Here is a 23,652-nt window from a genome sequence, read left to right on the forward strand (position 1 = left end):
TCCCACACATGTATGCACTGACTTGATAGGAAATCAAAGAGTGAATACATGCTAAGAATGGCAAAACACATTAACATGGCATTTCTACTTCATTACTATGAGACAGATGCCTTCGAAATTGGTTGTTGGGGTGAAATGTGAATGTGTAAATCAAAGGAGTGTCAGTATAGGGCAGAAAAGCTCAAAGGTTTAAATCAATAATTCACTTAAAAGACTAAATTTTGCATACATTTCTTCAATAAAACAATGCAAGATCAAGTAAATGACTCAATATAAGCATGCCAAGTAAAATTTTCCATCAATTTCACATTTAACTAGAGCACAGAGTGCACAGAGTAGAATGCAGATCTCCATCAGGCAGCTGCCGGTGCTGGTTTCGCCACTCTAGACAATACAACTGGCTCAGCTGCCCTCAGTGGAATTGTCCCTCCCGGCTCCCTTACAGTCAAGATGCCAGCAAGGATAACACAACATTTTTTCTTTAGTGATTAATAAAATATGATGGAATAAATCTGCAGATCCTCTGGTTCAAAATGAGACCAAACTTTGGTATGGATATCAGTTTTTGAGCCATGACGAAGGCCAAAATGTGGCCTACAACAGATCAGGTAAAGCTTGTTTTTAGACGAAAATGCCTTTTTCTTTTTGCCACGTGATACTGTTGAGGACTTGTGGCCCCTAACCAGCAGGTTTAGGGGAGTGAGGAGTCAGCAGTCCATGATGGTATGAAACAGTCAATAAAACTGTTTTTTCAACCATGCTGAATCACTGCAACCACGAGAGGTCCTTAAGCATACGGGCATAAATGTGCCCACATATTATTAGGCTGAGACCTCAGTACTGCATGTCTGCTTTTTGCAGATGATGTGGTTCTGTTGGCTTCATCACACCGTGACCTCCAGCATGTACTAGGGTGGTTTGCAGCCGAGTGTGAAGCAATCGGGATGAGAGTCAGCACCTCCAAATCTGACGCCATGGTTCTCTGCCCCCTCCAGGTTGGGAGAGGGTTACTGCTTCAAGCGAGGGAGTTCACGTACCTCAGGGTCTTGCTCACAAGTGAGGGTAGAATGGAATGTTAGATGGGTTGGTGATTTGGCGCGGCATCTGCAGTGATGCGGGCACTGTGCCGGACCGTTGTGGTGAAGAGGGAGCTGAGCTGGAAGGCAAAGCTTTTGATTTACTGGTCCATCTACGTCTCAACCCTCACCTACGGTGATGAGCTCTGGGTAGTGACCAAAAGAATGAGATCGCGGATACAAGCGGCCAAAATGAGTTTCTTCCATGGGGTGTCTGGGCTCAGCCTTAGAGATTGGGTAAGGAACTTGGACATCCGGAGGGAGCTCGGAGTAGAGCCGCTGCTCCTTCGCATCTAAAGGGGTCAGTTGAGGTGGTTCAGACATCTGATCAGGATCCTCCTGGACACCTCCCTTTAGAGGTGTTCCAGGCACGTCCCACTGGTAGGAGGCCCTGGGGCAGACCCAGAACACACTGGAGGGATTACATATCTCATCTGGCCTGGGAACGCCTTGGGGTACCCAAAGAAGAGCTAGAAAGCGTTGCTGAGGAGAGGGATGTCTGGGGTACTTTGCTTGGCCTGCTGCCCCCGCGACCCAGGTTCAGATAAGTGGTTGAAAATGGATGGATGGATGGATGGATGGATGGAGATCATTAGGCTGATTGGTTTAGTAGTATGCAAGAGTTACTGCAGAGAGACAGGCAAATACACACACGCGCAGGCACGCAGGCACGCACGCACGCACACAAACAAACACACACACACACACACACACACACACACACATACGACTAAACACATGACCCCCTCCAGGCTTACACCTGGTGAACGTAATGATCTAACAGGATGTTTCTGATATTCTGACTCACTCTGTCACGGCAGCAGTAGTGGCCGAAGGCATCAGTGGCCTACAGAGAGAGGTGAGGGCCAAACAGGTAGGAGGCAGCAGATTCAAAACACACACACAAACACACACAGTCGCTCAAGCCTTCCTTGTCCTCCTTTATGGGCTTGGTGCTCGGCCAGAGAGACACACGAAGAAGAGGATAGGGTTTCAACTTCCTTATTTGAAATGACAGCGGTGATGCATTTACCAGTAAACCCAAAAAGCCTCTTCCTTTAACCATAAAACAATAGGCTTAATGGGTGCCAACCTGTCACAGCCCTCCCACAAACACCATTTAGGCACCAGCCTGGCTGGGATCTAGGATGGAATAGGATCACAAACTGCAACCCCGCGTGTGGCGTCATCCTCGCTTGGGCCTGACGACCCGAACCAGACAGATGCGCCGTCTAGTCGACACATAGTTTGTCGGGGCTGCAACTCATCCTTCCACCCTTTCCTAGCTGCTATTCCCATCATCCCCAAAGATTGTTTTTATTTCTGTTGCAAAAAAAAAGGAACAGGCTCGCAGCCTTCCTCACGCCGCTCAGCAGCCGTGCTTTATTTCAACTGTCCTAATCCATTGCCGCCCAGGTCGACCGCTTGAGTGCAATGGCTTGCCATGAGTCACGCCGCTCCGGTGTTCCTTCGACAGGTCCAAAGTAGCTCTGGCTACTACCATCGATGAAAGCAAAGTAGATAAAAAAAAAAAAAAACCCCTCAAAGACTAAAGGAGTCTCTGGTTTGTGCCACTTCGTCGACGCCATTAGCATGTCATCTTGGTTGTTTTCACGACCTATTCACACCTAATGGTTTTCCTCCTAGATAATGGTTTCCTCAAGGCCTTTAAGGTGTTGAGATGTGGAAGGACATCGGGATAAGACAGTGGTAGGGTCTGCAGAGAGTTGCGGACCTAATAGAATAATTGGGCTTATTATAGAAACCCGAGAGGTTGCAGTAGGAGAGAAATCAGTGGAGCAGGTCAGTGAGAGGAGAAGGCACTGTCAGACCCCGGTGTCAGGGTCACATATAACCCCTCAGTGTGACTTAAAGCAGCTGTCTGTGATGCAATGGCCCCGGGACAGACAGAGAGGCCTTTTGTGTGTGTGTGTCTGAAAGAATAGAGCGCTGCAGGGAAAGAGACGGACTGTGACAGACAACAGGGTGTGATGGGGAGTCTGCAGGAAATCTCACAGGAGTATTCAGACATGTGGTCATTAACTTTCTCTCTCTGCTTTTTCTTTCGGACTTTCCTTTTTCAGGCTGGCTGATGGCCAGTGGTATGATGGATGTTTTTATTGTGTCCCCGGGGTCCCTGGTGGCTGGTGGCAGTCTAAAGGCTAACTAAACAGCAGAGAGGCAGCCTTGGACTCAGAGTTTTGTAACGACAATAGGCTGTGTGCATAAACTCCACAGACGTGCTCTCCACCGCACGTCCATGCCTATCTATGGAATCTGCTCACATATGGTGTGTAGATATAAATCGTGTTTTGACACATATGGCTTAAATCACATGTTGAAACCCTGATGCCATTTAGAAACACCGCTTTTACGACTTTTATTGCAAGTGGCAATGGTGATTACAGAGCAGCACATTTAGCATGCAAACACGAACGGATGGGGTCGTGAACCCTGGGAAGCAAGGAGACCATTTTATCCCCATTTAAACCACCATGCTTTATGAGTTTTTACACCAGTAGAGAAACAAACTTGGGTGTTGGTGGACAAATTTGCCCATGCCCATTTTCCTTTTACACCTCACTGACTCTCTTCAACAAGTTATTTGAAGCTGCGCCTTTTTTAAAGTCTTTATTCTTCGTGATTCTCATCTGACCCACTGCCCTTTAACGTGATGGGCCTACACAGGCAGGCCAAGCCAGAAGCAAGGGAGAGGGGAACTGATGAAGGGAGGGGGAACCTCTCCTCTTAATCTGGCCAACCCCAGTCTGAACTCAGCCCTGGTACGGTAGCCAAATGAGCTCTGTCTGATAAGGAAAGCTGAGAGAGGCCAAAACGCTCCAGTGGCAACACGAGCGAGCCAGACTGGAGGGTAAGTGGAAGACCAGAGCAGAGTCAGGCCTGACAAGTTAACTGGGAGGGAAGTGAAGGAGGCAGGCTGTGGATAAATGAGTAGAGGTCAGGGTTGAGTGTAAGACTGTGAGCTAATGAGTGAATAAATAAGAAGAAGAAATACGATGAGAGAGCAAGATAGAAGTAACCAAAGAGACAGAGAGTGAGATCAATGAGGAATGTAGTCTTGTGTAGCCAAACCTATCTTCACAGCACAGTGTCAGCGCTAGATAAAGGTCTGGAAGTGCACATTATCATTCTGCTATAGAGGGAAAAATGCTCTGGGTTGTTTGTATTTCTCTAAACCACTGGTTCTCAAATGGTGTGCTGCGGCACACTGGTGTACAGTGATGCCAATAAAGGTGTGCCGTAGGATTTCGTGATAACCACATATTCCTCATGCAATAGTTAACTGGGCCTATACAAAAAGTTATGAATTAATTTTTTAACTGACTGTATCAGTATGTTGTGCACACCCATTTCTAATAAGGATTAACAGACAAACTCTAGCTAAAAAAACATAATTTAATTTAATATGAAAACCTTCAACAGGAACCTATTTGTGGTAGTTTGAGAAGTATAAGTGTGTGACACATCAAAAGCCCCAATTGGCAGCCAGTGTGAGGGATGAAAACATTTAAAAGGAGAAAGCTGCAAATAGGACAATAGATCGCTTTATTGTATGGAGCAAATTACAACAAAGCACCAGCGAAGACAACCTACCACTGAAATAAAAGAGAAAAAAAAGTTGACAGTATCATGAAAGCTACCTGTCTTATTTTTTCTTATTTTTATTGTCTTAGGTCATGATAAGAGTGATAACACATGTTATAAAAGCTATTGTGCACAGATATAAATACAGGTGTGTCTTGAGATTTTGGCTTGCCCTTTGGTGTTTGTAAACCACTACTCTAAACCAATCACAAATGTCTTTAGTGGTGCTAAGCCAAGGATGCAGCGACCATGCCCTTGCAAAAGAGTGTCTGGAGTGAACATGTTTTGGTGGAAGATTTGCATGTCGGGAGGCAATGACTGTCACTAAATTGGGTAATTCTCTGTATACAAAAAAAAAGCAAAAACACCAGTAGCAGACATAGGCCATCTGTCTGAGTGTGATTCAACTTTTAGTGATAAAAAAGACAAACAAAATGTAATAATCGGCCCCAGAGGTGAAGCCGGACTATACTTGGACTATATTTACTCTGGATTAACTCACTGGTCTTGATAAAACCACACATGATTTGCTGGCTGTATGTGGCTCTTGTGGGCCATTATTGCGATGATATTACAGAAGCTTGTGTAAAGTGGAATGAATCAGTACAAGTCAATGTCACTGGCGCATGCTGCTGCCAGGGTAAAAAGAAGAAGAAGAATACTTTGTAAGAAGATATACTTTATTAATCCCTGAGGGTCAATTAGTTTTCACTCTGTTGGAATATACACACAGGTCCGAAATACACACGCACAAACACAACCTATACCTGCCATTCCCGACCCTGGTCCCTATGGACTGTGCTACTGCCGCCCCAAAGATATGCAAGATCAACTCCAACTGGCCGGGTCAGAAAACAGATCAACATTGGGCATGAGAGTCCTGCGAGACAGTGTGGTTTTTTTGAGGTGCGTTCACAAGTTGTTTTATTTGTTGTAGAGCTTTATAACAATTCACCAAAACAACAAAGCAGACACGCCTTAAGAAAAGGATTCAGCTTAGACTCAGCAAGTCTGTTACACTCATACTACATATAAATATTTTTTAGCCTATACAAGTGAGATATTCTGTCTGTCATGCTGAGCTTTTTGATGCTAAATATTAAAACAGTAGATTAAGTTGACTGTTGACTGCATGATGCGCTGTTGAAATTTGGGAGATGTGTGCATCGGCTCCTCTGCGACATACGGTTACCTTTAACAACTTTCGGTTGTCTTAACAGAAGCATAACACCAGCTCAAGGTGGAAAACAAAAGAGCAAGACATAAAGTAGAAGCAAATAGAGGAAGAGAAGTCTTTGCTAAAAGCAAACAGGTGTGAGAAAAAGCAGAGGTCAGTTCATGTCAGTAAAGGCAACCTGGCCCTCATTATCTTCAGGTAGTAAGTAGAGGAAGTCTAAAGGAGCCGAGTTTCAAATCAGCCACAAACTGCTGGAATAATCAACAACACCTCACATATTCACGTTTTTCTTTCGCCATTCCAAAGTTCTGTAGAACCCAATTTTTCCCAGACTCTTGATTATTACGGGTTCGCCACACTTCCCCCTCCACCTCATCACAATCTACAGTCAGACTTCATTCTCTCAATCCTCCAGGGGTGCATCAGCCTCTCCTGGAGGCCTGACGAATAGCTTGGAAGCACTGAGAGGCAGCTGGAACGAGGGGGGCAAATCCAACATTCTGAACTCAGCATCACCTCCCCCTTGATACCCTATGGGTGCTATCATCAGCATCCAGCCATGCATGGCCACTAATGAGGAGTCCTTGCTCTGTTAAACAAATACATAAACAGTCAGGCTAGAACCTAAATAAGCTGCATGATGTGTGTGTGGGGCACACATAAGGAAGAAACAAGGTAGGTAAGGGCCCTCAAGCACCAAGATGGGCTTCCTGGTGTAGCAGCTAAGCATTAGTACAAACCGATGGCTTCAACGCCTCCTGGCACATGGAAGCCATTTCAGACTTTTCCTTGCGCATGGAAACAGTGCAGGAAGTCAGAAGGGGAACGTCTACGTCTGTCAAAGCACATACACGCATGAGTGACAGCATGTGTAGGTGTGTTTTTTGTGTGCATGCGAGCGTGTCTGCGTGTGTGTTTCTATGAGAGCTTCTACCTGAAGTCCGGCCAAACTGGCCCGAGAGAAACCTCAAAAGACTGGATGATTGATGCTGGACAGTCACTAAGCCTGATGAATGGGCTACGCTATGTTAGCAATTAGAGACAAGGCGCCACTTAACCATCAAGTGGCTCAGCTGCTCTGTTTGCACGGAAAAAGATAGCATGGTGTGCTCACAAGATGGTGATGTTGTCGGGGGCTGATTCGCTCTTCCTGTTCTTAACTATCGCTGCAGTTTGCACTTTATTTGAGTATAAAAATAGACTCAAGTCTCTCCAGGAATAAAATGTTGAGGGGCAGAAGGCAGAGAAAGTCAAAAATAGAGATGAGAGGGGGGTCATCGTGGACCGAGGAGGGCCTCCTAGCTGTGGTCAATTAGTCATCAGTAAGGCGATCCGAAGCCTCCACTCCTAACGTGATCAGCTCCATATGCAGCCGCTGCTCCCAGCTCTATTCCCCCATTTCTAACACATAAATGCCTCTGATTGTTATTGTTGGGCTCGCCAAAACGCAACGGCTTAGTCTCCGCTGTGTGATGAGGAGAACTGGAGCGACGCTTGTCCGTATCAAGCCATCACCCCTCCCAGCGCATGCACTGGAGCACACATGCTGACATGGCAGCCACGTTAAGTATGTGATGACAAATGGCTCACACCTCATAGAGTGCAGAAAAAAGAGGGAGAATAGGGACTGAAATTTGGATCCCCTCATGTATGAGAGTGTGTTTATTAGAAGGAATGGAATGGAGGCGAGGTTGTCCAGGGAACTGTCAGCGCACAGTAGTGCCATGAAACTTCAGCAGATAAGAGGAGTAAGACAAGCTGAATGTTGGATGTCTCATCATGTTAGCTTGGCTGGGATTTGCCGCAATGAGTTTCTGGCGAGCTAAGTCTTTATGGGGCAATTAGAGTGCCCTCTGGCTGATGGAGTGAATGGATGGCTGGATGACATGATGGAAGCTGGCTGGCTTGTACTCGGGGTTGTATGGATGACGAGAGGGCTGGCTAGTTGTCTTGGCCTGGCTCATCACGCGTCTCGGGGTCTAGGGCAGGCTATGTGTGGCCTCTCTAGTAAGCGCCGCGGTGGAAAAGAGGGATCCGAGGATCTCTTTACCTTAGCCATGGCCACAAGTGAAGCCACTCCACAGTTCCTAACCCGCCAGGGAAAACAAGCACGGTGCCGCGTTTCAAACACACGGCCCTCGGCCCGTAACGACCACTCAAAACATCGTCCCATGAACCGAACCCAACGCTGTGGCATTTGACAAACATTATTTCTCCCTCCAAATTGAGAGCGACAAGGGAAAACAAACGCGAGTGGCCCGGGCGGAGAGGCCGACGTGTTTTGACATGATGTCACTTAACAGCAAAAGTGTAACAGCGACAATAAACTCCTGCCGACTGCTGTGTTGACTGCTGTGTTTAGAGGTATAAATACAAGTGTAGTGGAAACACATGCTGGCGTTCTTCACACCAGATGTCGGCCATGGAAAAACCAAATACAAAGTGGGAATGGGCCTCCTGGACATTAAAATACAATTACCTCCAATCATATCTGGTGTTGGAGTGTGTCATTTCATCTTACCTCACTGAGATGGCATAGAGCCCCCCACACATAACACACATGACCGTTCCGCGCACTGAGTCCAGCATATTTATGAGTTCTTGCATACTTCCTCAGACGCCACAGCCTGCAGCGCTGCTCAGAAGGAGTAAAAATCATGTAATATTAGTGTATTCGGTCATGATCAGAAAATCCATTGAGTCTTATGGTCACCTATAAAGATTAATACAGCGCTGTAAAGAATTAGCAGGAGCCCAGATGAAAATCTATATTATTGTTGCGAAGAGGGAGAAAGAAGAAAGAAGCCGGAGAGCAGTGAAAGGTACCCGAGATTTTATGTCAAATGATTTTTCGAGCTGATGCAACAGAGCTGCCGCTGCTGGCCAATCCCCTCTGGGTGACCTGCCGCATGCCTTTCCACCTGTTTTATTAAATCACTTGTGATTGCAACTAATAAAAGCTACTCCCCCCGCTCTACCCTTCCTTTTTTTTTCATTCCTAGTCTCCGTCTCGCACTACACCAGGCTCTGGTTTCTCTTTTTATTTCCTTAACCCCGGTCTTGACCTTCCAGTCGTAATTAACAAGTACACTGAGAAAAAGGAAAATTGCAGGTCATTATTATGATAATTATAGCGAGCGGGAGAGATTCCAGGAGAAGCTGCCAGGTAATGTGATGCAGAGGGCCCTGTGACGGAACGGCTTACCTTCATTTGTCTTCCTCCACCCCCTCTTTCCTTTTCCCTTCTCTGGCTCTTTAAACCTTAATGTTAGCGCAAGTCATTACCCAGTTGCTATGAAAACACACTTAGCAGCCCACCTCAGGACTTCAGACAGGTGCCGGTGAATTTGGGTGTGTGAATCTGCGCGGCCATCTCAACAAAAGTGTGTATTTCTTTCCGTACTGTCCGTATGAATCACCATGTAGACTGAGTGGAATCGCCGTCTCTTTGCTACAAGCTGGACAGTGCCAGATATGTAGTCATGATGTACTGTATGTGTGTTTGTCTTGTCTCAGAGAGGAGTATGAGCGCATACAAAGAGACAGTTGTGTCACAGAGAGAGGTCTATCTGCTCTGGGATTGTTTAGTGTTTTCCCTGTCGTTATCCCGGCTAAAGAAAACAGCACTTTCACATGTCACTTCTCATTTCCAAACAGGGCTGGGAAGCAGGGCCGCTGAGGAGCGCCCGGCCCGACGGGCAACAATGCCCACATTCAGCCTCCGAAGCTCTCTCTCTCTCGCTACGCAGAGCGGAAAAGAGCAGGAGTGGTGGGATGTGTGTCCACGTTCATGATTACACATGATGGGAGGAAGACGTTTTATTTAAGAGGGCCGTGAGATTAGGATCTGGGAATGCCTCAGATGTGGCTTTGGAAGACGTGCGTGTTTTCACATTCACAACTCGACAGGCTAAGAGGGTGGTGTAACAGCCGCTGGCCTCGGTGTTGGACAAGCACATGAACAAACACAGAGGTTTTTCCATGTCAGCTTTATGCAATATTGTAATTTTTTAATGATTTTTGCGTCAGTTTGATTAAGTACCTCAGAGTGTGAGGTATTTTATGTGCTGTATTAGCCAAAAACTCACATTCCTACCTGACTATTTTAACTACCAACAGTTTCTGAATATATTTTCCACATTTCTTTTTTCATACATCTATAATATTCATTTAAAAACTACATTACATATAATAGCATACACTGTAAGAGAGTATTTAATCTGCATCACCTACTGCTATGATGCACTCCCATGCACAGGGCTCTAAGGGCTTGACGTTGTGGAGAAAATCTAATATATATCATGACATTGGACAAATTTCCCAGCCCTTCTCTCACTCACATGACATGACTAAAGAGTAAAACTCCTCTGAAAATGACTTAAGTTTAACCTTTGACCGCACTGTCACATTCGTCACCAACGTAGAGGACTCAAGCCATGAAACTCTGCAGCTCAAGGATGAGGTGGCAGCCTACAGCAAGTTCAAGACACCCAAGGAGGATCATTTTGAGGTTTTATGGTGGTGGGAGGAGCTAAAATGTCTCCTAATCTGGCAGTGATTGTGCAGAATATTTTCGCCATCCCGACATCGTGCGCAGCCAGTGAGACTTCTCCTACGCTTGACTCTTAGTACAAGAACAGAGAACCCAGCTTAATGTGAGTGACTGTAGCCAGAGTGTGTTACATCACGGGTGTGGGTCAAGTCGCAGGACTTTTATCACCAAGTGTTGCTTTGACTTTGACACTATTTCGGGTAATGGGTTGGTCAGGGTTTCAAAAATGAACCCATGCAGGACTCTGCGGCAGGTTTATACATTTTTACATGTATACAGGATATGATGTACTTTACAATCACTCAGGTCAGTGATACTCAACTTATGGCCCGCATGCCAAATCTGTCCCACAGTAGGATCTCCGGTGGCCTGCTGACAGTTCTCACAATTAAAAAATAAGTTGATTTACACTGGGATTTTATTGTACTTTAATTGCAAATAAGGTGTCTGGGTGTGCTACAAAAGCATCTCCACAGAGCTTGTTAAATGAAAAAAAAAAAACCACACCCTCCAACAGTGGTTTGAACTATGCCTTGAATGTCCTCAAACCCTAGCAACACCCCTGCGTACACCTGACCTGTGCAGGGCTGCTAAAGCTGGATTTGCCTCTTGGCAAAGATGAATGACGACAGCAAACACTTAAAGGATGAAAACAGGCATTTAATTTGTGGTATTAACAAGTGCTATTGCTTGTTTATTGACTGGTCGCTGGTCTCCTGGCATTTTGAAAACATGGCCCACAGGTAAAGCAAGCTGAGTATCCCTAATTTAGGGTCTTGTGTAAAATATACTTCTCTACACTAGAACGACATATATCAGAAACAAGTTTTATCATTCTGTACCTCACATGAAATTTCCGGATGGATCCTTTCAGCACGACTCATCATTTGCCTTCAAGTACAGGACAAACCATCTGTCTGTGTAAGCTGCTTCACAATATGTGCTTTAAGAAATAAAATGCTGTCATTATGGGATACACAGAGTGAAGTACTTCTTAATGATGTTATATTAAATAAAATTAGGGAGCTGGGAGTGTTTTATCCTTGTGCATTTTGGTACACTACAAAGCACTAACATACAATGCAACCTGCATTTCAGTTATTTATGTGCGCACACACACACACACTGTGACAGACACCACAGCAGGGAAATAGTATGCAGTCGAACCTAGAGCACTACACACATACACACACAACATGACACAGTGAGCCAGTCAACACCAGCAGTGCTCTCCACTTGTCCTCATGTTTTAGAGCGTGGTGCTCCATCTTCCTTTGCAACGCTCCCAAGGCACCGCGGCCTAATCCATCAAGTGAAAGATGTATTGCTTTTAAAGCACATGGGTCTATCTGTAAAACACTAACATGTGTGCTGTCTGCTCTAATCTCATTAGCTGCTCCATTAATTCCCAGCCAGTGTCATTACTTTCCCCTCGCTTTCCACATTCTGATGTAAACAGACAATAGAAAACTCACTTCAAAAAAACAAAAACATCTATATAGTCCGTGTCTTTGTGAACTGTCTCAATCAAGAACGTCTCTTCAAGGTCTTCAGCAGCATCTCACACTTTATTCATCGTGTAAACCTGCATTTGTATACATTCACACCAGCACAGTTTAAATACGTAATAATGTGGATGTATTTAGTCTATCTGAGCGAGTGTGTTTGTGAAGGCTTCCAGACAAATGGAATCAGAGCAGCAGCGATCCGACCGTCCCAATTGTGTCAGAGGAGGCCCGCCCCGCCGCAGATGAGAAAAGCATGGCATGTCAAATTGCCAATAGCTCATTCCTGCGACTGCCATTCATGGAAAACCAATTTCGTCACAAAACCGAATCGATCACAAGACTTTCCTGTCTCGTAATTATCAACTCCCTTATTAAATAAAGAAAATCCGCTGACATCAATCACGCAGTTGGAGCGTTTACAATAATAACGTTGGACATGTCATCTACATTTGCATGTGCAGCAACTTCTATAGCTCTCAAGTTGTACTGGTGCTATTTGTGGGTCTATAATGAGAAGTCCAGCCGATCCACTGGTATCCAGTGGCTGGGGTGGATGGGGGGGCCAGGCCCAGTAGTGGTACAGTTGTATTGATTGATGCTAGATGGTGCCAGGCAGGACGCTATGTAGGTTGGCATTACCAGCTGCATGGCACAGACCCTGCAGTCTACAGTTTCCATTCAGCTGCACCCAGTGACACCCAGTCATGATGGGAAAACCAATCGTGTGTGTGCAACAACATGGAGCAAAGAGAAAAAGGGGAAGAGGAGAGGAAGGAGAGTGATAGAGCCTGACATTGATCCTGTCACATTCCTGGCAGCAGACGTTTTATGGCTGCTAATGATGCCTAACAACCTGGGATGGAAGAAGTGAGTGAGAAAGGGATGGATAGGGTGTCAATTTTACACCAGTACTAACAATTTTGCACAAATGCAGAACAGGAATGTGGATAGGTGAATCTATAAATCTATGCTCCTGGACAACAGGTGTCCATATGCTAGTGTACAGGAGGGAGAAAGGGTAACTCTCCACTTGAAGGACAGTAAAATGCATTATAATTAAGCTGTAACCTCTTAAAAGCAATAACGCATTTACATCACCTCAAATAAAATGTGTTACAAAAAATTTTAATACACAAAAGTGCCCAGAGAAACGGGCCTGATAGCAAAACCAGATTAAACAAATTACTTGGAGAGTGGAACCAAGAGAGACTCGTAGAGAGAGAAAGATGGCGTGCTAGTAGGAGGACAACTAAAGATGAACTGAGTGGGAGAAGTGAATGAACGGTTCTCTGACAGCGATGAGAGCCAGCACTGACTGAGTGGCATTGAACGAGCCATCAAGTGATGCATAAAACGAACGTGAAAACAGCGGGGCATGCGCGGCGAGCATCTACAAGTCTGCTATTTACATCTGCGTCACCGGGCTTCCAGAACATCCAAATGAGAGGAACAGAGCCGGCCACAGCAGGCCTGTCGGCCTCTAATGTTCTCACATCATACCAATGGTCACCCCAGCAGCTGTGGTGTACCCTTTTGTGGGCGTTGGAAGTCGTCTTTTGCTACTTAACGCATTTTGTATGTGTGTGAGGACAGGGATTTTCCAGGATGGTTTGGGATGAAGCTGCGGCTCCTCCACGGCAATGAAATGACAATTAAAGCAATACTTGACCACCCAAATGATTATTTGAACATCAATTACTCATCCTGTGTTAGACTGAATTTGGGAGAATTCTTTTCTCGCATGTCTCCAAGTGAATAAAGAATCCAAAAATGTAGAAAATTCTTGATGAGTTGAAGTCACAGGGCACAATGTTAAACAACAGCAAAACTATATCACAACATCTGTTTAAAGACTCATACAACACTTGCAGCATAATCCAAGTCTCATATATCCAGTGTAGAGATGTCCAGGGTTAATGCAGAGCATTTTTAGTTGGTTTCTCATGTCAGTCGACAGGTTACATTTGCTGCTCTTAAATTTCCTGCTCTGCACACCAACTGGGTCTGGTAGGAGCTAGCTATTAGCGCCACTCATTTGGCAATTACTGCTAGTAATACAATCACAAACCAATAGCGTTGCTGTGAAAACTGTGCCAACTCTCCGGTCTTTTTTGAGGTTGCTCTGGTGTGTAAGCGGCTCAATTTTGGGCTACAAAATCTCTTTAGCATTGTTAACTATCACTGTTAGCTCTATTAGCACTGTTAGCAGTGTCAGCATGGCTCATGGTGCTAACATAGCTGACTATGCTAAACGGGTTTTGCAGATCAAAATGAGGCCTCCTACTCATCAGGGCAATCTGATGGGACACCGATGGGTGGCCATCATATTTCACAACAACTAGTGTTACCAACAGTGACTGCGAATGAGCTGCGTCGCTAGCTAGCTGCCACCCCGTTGGTGCACAATGCAGAGCAGCCCCCTCGATCGCTCTGGTGAGTAAGCAGCTCAATTTTGGGCCACAAAACCTCTTCAGCATTGTTAAGTATCACTGTTAGCTCTGTTAGCACCATTAGCAGTGTCAGCAACATAGTTAACAATGCTAAAGGGGTTTTCCAGGTCAAAATGGGGCTGCTTACTCACAAGGACAATTTGGGGGGAGACCGGAGGATGGCCACCATGTTTCGCAGCAACCTGAATCACCAGCGGTTACTGCGAATGAGCTGGGTTGCTAGCTAGCTCCCGCCTGACCCAGTTGGTGCCCAATGCAGAGTGGCCCCCTAAATCGCTCCGGTGAGTAAGCGGCTCAGTTTTGGGCCGCGAGACCTCTTAAGCATTGTTAACTATCACAGTTATCTCTATTGGCGCTGTTAGCAGTGTCAGCACAGCTAATGGTGCTAACATAGCTAACAATGCTAAAGGGCTTTTGCAGGTCAAAACGGGGTAGCTGGTGGGAGACCCGAGGATAGCCACCATGTTTCACAGCAACTACTGTTACCAACCATAATTGCGAATGAGTGGGGTTGCTAGCTAGCTCCCATTTGACAGTTGGTGCCCGGTGCAGAGCAGCCGAGGCTAATCTTAGCTAATTAGTCGAGACCAGAGTTTGGGCAGTGGGCACAATGTTTTCACACGTTAATGTGGCTGGCTGCCTGTCTCTTGGCAAAGATAACAGAAAATAAAAGGTGAGGCATCACAAAACATTTTCACTAAAAACACTCTGCCACTCATTCCTCTTAGAGACTGTTTTTGTGGAGGTGCTTTAAATGTTAAAATTTAAGCAAAAATTGTGTTTTATGTTGTTAAACGATGCCCCCTATGACTTCAATTCATCAAGATCTTTCTCTATTTTTGGATTCCTGGTCCACCATGAGGAAAAATAATGTCTTTTTCTCCACAAATTCAACATGGGGGTGAGTAACTGACATACAAATGGTCATTTGGGGGGATGAAGTATTCTTTTAACATGTTCTTTAGCCAGTAATTCATCCAATGATGATAACAAATAGTCAAAATATGGCACATCACTACAACAGTACCTAGAAAATGACACATAAATCTGGAGAAATTGGTAATTTAAGGTTTCATTAACAACAATGAAAGCTGTATCACTATATCACTTTTTAAGGTGGAGGTCTTTGTAGCTCATGTTTTAGGCCTCTCTCAGCTCTCAAAGCTCCTGGATGTTTTTTTTTTTGGCTGGTGGACATGAGTTGTGTAACACCAGTGCATTTTAGCTTCCTCCAACTTTTTGTCCAGAGTTCTCCTATTAGTCAGTCTGCACTCAAGCCCTTTATCACCGGAGGCAAACCTTACCAGTATATCAGCCACTCCGCCACATGCTCAGCGCTGACGCAAGCCCCTAAACGCTCAAATTTAGCCCCCCACCAAAACTGTTCTGAAACCTCATCCAAAATAACACATTCTTCCAATAAAAAGACATGGCAGAGCTGATGTTTCTGTATGCGCGCACATGTTTATGCTGCTCTCCAAAACCCAATTATTTCATTGTCCCGACACTTGAGCTAATAAATCCGCCGGTTTGGGAGAGCAGCAGGAGAGCAGGGAGTACAACAGAAAAACGTGGAAGAAGAAGAAGAAGAAGAAGAAGAAAAGGGAGGCTGTCCTGAAAGATAGAGTTTTTACAGTTTCACCAAAATGTGGCATGAAGTCACGCTCTGAGAAATGACAGTAATTAATCAGAGCTACTGAATACAATCCACTCGACTAATCACAATTAACTTAATGGATGAGTCACAAGGAAAAGGTCCTGCGTGCTAACCACAGCCCGCTCCCCACAATAACCAGAACTGCACAATGAGACAAAGGCAGGCAGAGAAAAAAAGCGACGGAGAATATAAAAGAGAGCAAAGTAATGAGAGACGGAAAGGAAATTAGATATTGTACAGCCGCGTTGTTATGATGTCAAGTTTGAGAATTTCAGGCTGATTATATGAAATTGCAAGTTAAAGGGCACATCCAAATCAATTTGGTGCGGCGGTGAATGAGGACCCGGCGCAATTAGAGGGTTTTTTATTGGTTAGTGGAATAGCCGTGACTTCACCGTGAGCATCTGACCCACTGGCTGTTTCCTTAATGTACGATCTGACTGTTCATTAGGGTCAGTTTCACTTTAAAGATGAACAGGATGACAATTGTTAGGGGGCCAGAGGTGGATGCAGAACCTTAAAGTGTACTGTCAAATTAGGGGGTCATAAAAACTGAGTAACTTCACCTCCACAAATGACAAAGTAACAGGAGGACTATTAGGGCCATTTTACACTAAGAGCAAAATTCTGACATATGTCAAAGCCATGTTAGGACATTTATGGGTATGTGCGGTTACGGAGGAATGGGCTGTTCTGCTGGGACACTGGATTTATTTTTATTCAGAGCAAAACAACATTGTTATTGTCTATAAATGGTATTACAAGCTGTTCAGAAGTGAACATATGATGCTGCTGGTGCATATACTTTCTAATTTTGTCATAAATGTAGTCTAAAATGCTGCCCAACTTTCTTTTTTGCAGTCTAACAGAAACCTCTAGGAAAGAAAAGGAGAGCTTTGAGATGCTAAATAGCAGCAGCAAAAAAAGACCAGAGATAAGGGAAGGAGTTCACTTCTCCCTGCTACAAATCTTTTTGGAAAATATTCACCGCTGACAAGGTGTGAAAGGTTAATGCCCATAAGAATGACAAATTACGGAGCATAAATTTGGTGTGAAAAGGCCTTTAGCTACACAGCGGTATATAGTGGGAACTGTAGAGGTCCTATTTTCGTCCTGAAAGTTTGTATTACTACAGCACTTAACCCCATTCCCACAGGAGCTACTTGACAAATCTAAGTCTTACTCTCTCGGGACACAGTAATTCTTCAGTGGTCACAAGATAGAGAGGAATCACAGGTTCTGACCGAAGGTGTGTGGACGCAAACAGGATGATGGAAGTCTTTCTCCGATGTTCCAAGTGCCTGCCCCAAAAAAAGCCACAGTGGAGTCTCTTGTTCTGATCTTCTAGGTCATTTAAGCAGCCCTTCTCTACATGCTTCCAACAGGGTTTCCACACATTTTTACTGATGAATTTTCAAAACTTTTCCTTAATACTTTCCCCATTTCCATGACTTTATTAATGTAGTTTAAAATGTGTGGGCCTATACAGAGGTACAGCCATTCATTATTGCACATACTCTTCCCAGGCATTTGCAGATTAACAGCTACTGCTTTCTAACTTTACTCGCTTTTTAGACATTACTGCGACCAACTTGCTGCATACTTGCGTACTTCACAAAACGCTTAGGCCATGCTGCTCTTTGGGGAATAGAAAACCAAAGATACCTGAGATACCGATGCAATTTGATGTGTGTTTGAATTACAGTTTTGACAAGTCTGGTAGGTACTTATTTCTCAAACGCTTTTTTCATGGACATGTGTAAGGCCCTGATCACACAGAAAGCATTTTAGCAGCAGGAGGCACCTTTTTGTAATTGATTTTATTGAGAATGAACTTTTTGCTGCAGTGCTCTGACCTCCTGGAGTTGAAAAAACTCAGAGCGTAAAAATGCCTCACGTCATCTCCGCTTTTGGTGGTCACGACAACAAGTTTACAGTTGGTAAACAATGGAGGAGAAACTGGTGGTAGCAGTTGCTGGATACCCAGAGCTATACGGCCTGACGATACACAACAGGTTGTCAAACTGCCCCCGAGTCATCCTAAAATATGTCTGGAAACGGCCATCATGGAGGAGAAGCTCATACAACAGAACTCAGATAAGATGAGAAGGATTTTTTATTGTCTTTTGCTCCTCTGTTTGGCGCCTGGACGTGTGCTGTCGTGTGATGTCGCACAGGTACGCGCACAGCCCCGAGTGGCAGTCCAAGTGTGCCTACCTACACATCGTTGTTTGTAATAGTCGCGAGGAGGAAAATAAATTATACATTCATGGATACTTTTTGTCAAAGCTTGAATGCCAAGAAAATTTAATACTTCATAAAGTCACGATTAAGACTTTTTTTTTTATTTTTTTAAGATTATTTTTATGGGCTTTTTGCCTTTATTGACAGGACAGAGAGTGAAATGGGGAGACAGAGAGAGAGTGGGGACTGACATGCAGCAAAGGGCCGCGAGCCGGATTCGAACCCGTGGCCGCTGCAGCGAGGCAATGCCTCTGTACATGGGGCGCCTGCACTATCCACTACGCTACCAATGCCCCAACGATTAAGACTTTTTAATACTTTTTAAGGGCCTTAATTTTCCGATATTTGATTTATCAACTTTTAATACTTTTTAAGACCCCGCGGACACCCTGTATTAACTGTCACAGCATTATTTAGAGATATACCACACTGACAGTGAGTATTCATGTATCTTATGTGCCTCAGATCTCAGTGTGAAACCTCAGTTAACCTGCTACACAACAGCTTTTTTCATCATTTTCCTGTTTTGCTGCATATGTGACACCACATTTCTTCCCCCAAAAGGAGGTGCGGCCTTGGCAATGACAGTCTGGTCGATGTGTAACATGTGATACTGGTGACATTTTAATGGTCTTGCAACACAGCATGAGATCTCAAATAAGCTTAACGTTGATTTTTATGAACATACTTTAAACACAAGCCACGACAATATTCAAAACTTTTCTGAAACATTCTATTAAAGCCAAACTACTTCCAGGTCTGGGAAACAGTTTTTCTAATTTCATATCATTTCCAGGTATTTCATGACTGTGGGAACCCTGTTCAAGTACAAACACAACTGCATCACACATGACAGTTCTGTGACTGCTTACTGGCACAATAGCAGCACTAGTATTTCTTGTTTTCTCTCATGCATACACAGAAAAAGTATGCCCTGCAACGTAATCCTGTCCATGCCACGGTCAGGCCTAAATTATAGCCACAGGAGATTATGGGCAGCAGTTGTGCCCTGTGGGTCCTATGGGCAGCGAGAGGGCAGCTAAGGCTTTCAAGGAAGAAACGGCTCCACAGCAGTCTCGTGAAACTTGCTTTTCAGTACTCCAATGTGTATGTCATTGTTGCAATGGCAAATTTAGTGGCTGCTGCTGTTACGTTTATGAATAAAATGTATTGTCTAACGCAGGTTGGGAGTTATCATGACTTGATTTCCTGCTATAAATCTAGATTTTAGCCTGTTATGCATCAAAGCCTGTAGGGAATGAACATAATTAAATGTACTGGTAGAAAACTAAGCAGCCATTGCAATAATATTGCGGCGATACTGATGATATATTGCATTTAAAGAGCCATATTAAATGAAACCTCCTTTAAAAATGGAGGAGTATTTATAAAAGTGACCCACTGGTGACCCCCGAAAGAACACTGGAGCCCCTTCTCTATTTAAAACACACAATAACCAGCGTTCACCCTTAACCTATAAACTCAAACTGAGCCACTATATTACTAGAAAAATATATTCTAGATAATTAACACCTTCTATATTGTGCAATAACAGGTAATATCACACGTCGTAAATGTGTGTTTCAGATGTTCTCAGGAGCCAAATCACTGAGACAAAAAGAATCAGGTCATGTTATGGAATAACACCAGCTAGATGATTAGGCTGACCGGGGCGGGTGTAAATCACATTATGGTTTCGGGGAATGCGATCCAACATCAGACTCGGGAGAGGCCGGAGCAGGAAGCGCCCGCGACAATGTGTTTCAAGAGGGAGAGCGAGAATTCCTCCAAGCCACATTATTACGTTCAGCAGCTCCGCAGAACATGCAATAGGCAGGGACCCAAAAATGGCTTAGGTGTGTTCTCCTTCCCCCGGGGTGTGGTGAGAGGAGTGCGCCGGCCTGGAGCCAAGATGGTGGTCAGGGCGAAAACCACAAAGTGAAAATAGAGGCGGCCGGGGCCAGGACACGTCCGGCGTAGATCAAAGCTGGGCGGGGCCTCAGTGCACAACAGAGTGCTGCGATGACAGACAGATCTTTGACAGGCCGTCGAGGGCTTGAGTGGTGGTGTGTTTATGTGTCGCAGGACTCAGAGGTCAGTCCAGAGAATCGAGGAATCGCAACAAAACAAAATAATCAAAGCTGAAAAAGCCTAAAAGTATGTGGCGCGACCAAAACCAGCACCAATTAGGTTTTGTGGGATTACAGAAGCCCATTCCTAAATGTGCTGCATTAGATGACATGATGGGAATGCACACAGCCATCAGACAACCCATGCAGACAGAGGTCAAGAGGTGGAGTGAAAATGCAAGCAGTGATGTAGCTGCTGTAGAGTTAGGGCCCCGAGGCTGAAGCAGACGGGTGGTTGTTGACGTCTGGGACCGTGTTTGAAGAGCGTAGACGTGACTAACATGTTACAATGAGAGAGCAACACTGACCAGGATAGAAAAGGAAGCCGTTCGCAGACACAGAGCCTAGACTGGCTGAAAATACTCGTGGCCAAGAGCAGGGTAATTGTGGTCGGTTTTGGTGTGCTTACAACTTCAAGGTTGTGGGTTGGATTCCCACAGGCGAGTACCTCAGAAGCATGTATGGTATTGGCTCGACTTGTGGTGTGGATGCTGCTTTGGTACAAGAGGTATCCAGACACTCAGGGATTAGTAAACACAGAGCCAAGATTGCAGGATTGCATGACATAAAGATGTTACCCACAAATAATAAAGGACCTGATGATACATTTATGTTGAAGGCATAATTTGATTTAAATTTTTTTATCCCTTAATTGGGGAGCAACATAACAAAAGGTCCCTGGCATCCCCAGGCTCCAGGGATGTTGTGGCCTATGGTTCGGTGCCTTCACACCAAGGCCACTTGGGCGCCTCGAAAACATAATATTTTACAATCTGTTAAGTCTCCAAAACCATCTTCAAATCTTCTGGGAGCTGCTGAAAACCACTACACACGAATCAAACACATAATTTCTCAAGATGACTGACAATGGTACTTACGAGAGGTTCCTTGTTTTTGACCAGTCTTATAATCTTCACAGAATCCTCATCGTCGTCGATGTCTTCAGGCAGTGGAGGTAGTTCGGGGTCATAACTCTTCTGGGCAATAGTGTCATGGACCGACAGGAGGCTCTAGAGGAAGAGAGAAACGAGAGGCAAGGGTTATCAGTCAAACCATTAAGGCCTTAGCTTTACCTCTGTATATTTAGGCAAATCCAGTGTAGCAATACATTCTATTAAGAGTTCAATCTATCATTCGTTTCTTTGAGCAGGACAGAGAAAATGCAGAGACTGCTGGGAGGATGGTTATGAATTGGGGTGCTGGGTGATGGATTTGAACGCATTCGGAGCCAGAAATCGTAGCTACATGCGTTAATTGTCATTAGGTTCATGCTCTCCCTCCATACATCTCTCTGATTAAAGGCCACCAGCAGCAGCTCAGGACCACTGCTCACCAGGGACTGTGAATGAAAGGGTGTTTGGCGGGTAGGGGGGGCAACCTTGGCCATCACTTTCAGTACCGATGCTTTCCAGGGCAAGGTGGTGAACACTCGGGGAAGGGATGTTTCTGCACTGTTCGTCGGCGGGCTCAAAGTAATGAAGTTCTCAGTCACCTCAGATATTTCACACGCTCACGAGCAGACATAAAAAAGAGACGGGACGCAGACAAGAATGATGCCATTGAGACGTTCATTTTTCAAACTATTTAACGACTCCATGTCCGGACCAAGATGCAGCTGGACGCGTGCTGCTTTTTCCGTGGTTGAGCAGAGGGGGGAGAGAGAAGTGAGAAAAACATCTTCCACCCCATGTGCCAGACAAAAGTATAGAAGGAGACAGAGAGTGAGAAAGAGAAGGAGCGAGAGAGAGAGGGAGAAGGATATGGTGAGAAGAGGAGCAGTGTGTTTTACGACATGGGAGCATGCTGCAGTACAGCGTTCAAGATGTTGCTAACTGGGAGCAGATGAGAGGAGGAGACACAACTGGAGCTCTGTGGCCCGGATCCACCGAGAGACAAGCTGACCAACAGACGTACAAATGCACACACACCGTTTGTCTTGTAGAATTGTGAGGATTTGGTTCTATTTATTCCCTCAGTCCTACTGTATACTATAAATTATTATTATTTTTATCATTTTTCTTTTCAATTTAAAAGGAACCATGTACAGTTTAAAAGTTAAATGTCACCATTTGATGCACTGGATCAGATTAGAGCTTTAAGCTAAATCACATCTGTAGTTCTTTGTCAGGTCAAAAAAAAACAACACAATATCAAACAGTACAGAGTAAAAATGAAGTTCAACAAAAAAGAACAGACAAACATGCAATAAAAAGCAACACAAAACAGCACTAGGGCTGCAACTAATCATTGTTTTCATTGTTGATTAAACTCTTGATTATTTTCTGAATCAAGCGATTAGTTGTTCAGTCTATAAAATGATGACAAATATTGATTAGTGTTTCTCAAAGCCCAAAATGACAGCAGTACAGAAAACAGACAATATCCATATTTAAGTAGCTGGAATCAGAGAATTTCTTCTCTTTCCTTAAAAAAAAAAATACTCAAACAGATTATTCAGTTATAAAACTGGGTAGCGATCAATTTAATGGATTAATAACTAATTGATTAATGATTGCATCTCTAAGTAGCACACAAACGTGTATGGTATGGTATTTTTGTTGTTAAGTTCCATTTATTGTAGTAGTTACTCATGTCTCTGTGTTTTTATGTCTCTTTTTAGTTGTTTTGTGACTCTTTCTGGTCATTTGGCTCATCTTTTAATTGCTTTGCATCCATTTGTAGTAAGTTTATGTCTCTTTGTGGTCATTTTGTGTCTCTTTGTAGTTGCTTTGCATTTCATTGTAGTCATTTTATGTCTATGGATTATTTGTGTCTCTTTGTAGTCATTTTTTTTTTTATTCTTTGTGGTCTTTTTGTATCTCTTTCCGGTTGTTTGGCTTATCTTTGTAGTTGCTTAGCATATTATAGTTGCCATTTTGTGTCTCTTTGCAGTTGTTTTACATCTCATTGTAGTCATTTATGTCTGCAGTTGTTTACACCCATTTGTAGTCATTTCATGTCTCTCTGTAGTCATTTTGTGTCTCTTTGTGGTCACGTCTCTCTGTAGTCATTTTGTGTCTCTTTGTGGTCACTTTGTGTCTCTGCAGTTGTTTTACATCTCATTGTAGTCATTTATGTCTGCAGTTGTTTACATCCATTTGTAGTCATTTCATGTCTCTCTGTAGTCATTTTGTGTCTCTTTGTGGTCATTTTGTGTCTCTCTGTAGTCATTTTGTGTCTCTTTGTGGTCACTTTGTGTCTCTGCAGTTGTTTTACATCTCATTGTAGTCATTTATGTCTGCAGTTGTTTACA

At 44.2% G+C, this 23,652-nt stretch overlaps 1 protein-coding gene across 2 annotated transcripts in view; it reads right to left on the minus strand.

Moving 5' to 3' along the window:
• Nucleotides 1-23,652, minus strand: part of mpp7a (MAGUK p55 scaffold protein 7a) — a 179,506-nt gene that overhangs the window by 64,017 nt on the left and 91,837 nt on the right. For both annotated transcript variants that reach the window (XM_050057012.1, XM_050057013.1), the window contains exon 6: nucleotides 21,278-21,409. In XM_050057012.1, coding sequence (XP_049912969.1) covers nucleotides 21,278-21,409 — 132 coding nt within the window. The remainder of the gene's footprint in view (nucleotides 1-21,277; nucleotides 21,410-23,652) is intronic.

This window comes from Epinephelus moara, chromosome 11 (assembly GCF_006386435.1).
Source record: "Epinephelus moara isolate mb chromosome 11, YSFRI_EMoa_1.0, whole genome shotgun sequence".
Classification (NCBI taxonomy): domain Eukaryota; kingdom Metazoa; phylum Chordata; class Actinopteri; order Perciformes; family Serranidae; genus Epinephelus; species Epinephelus moara.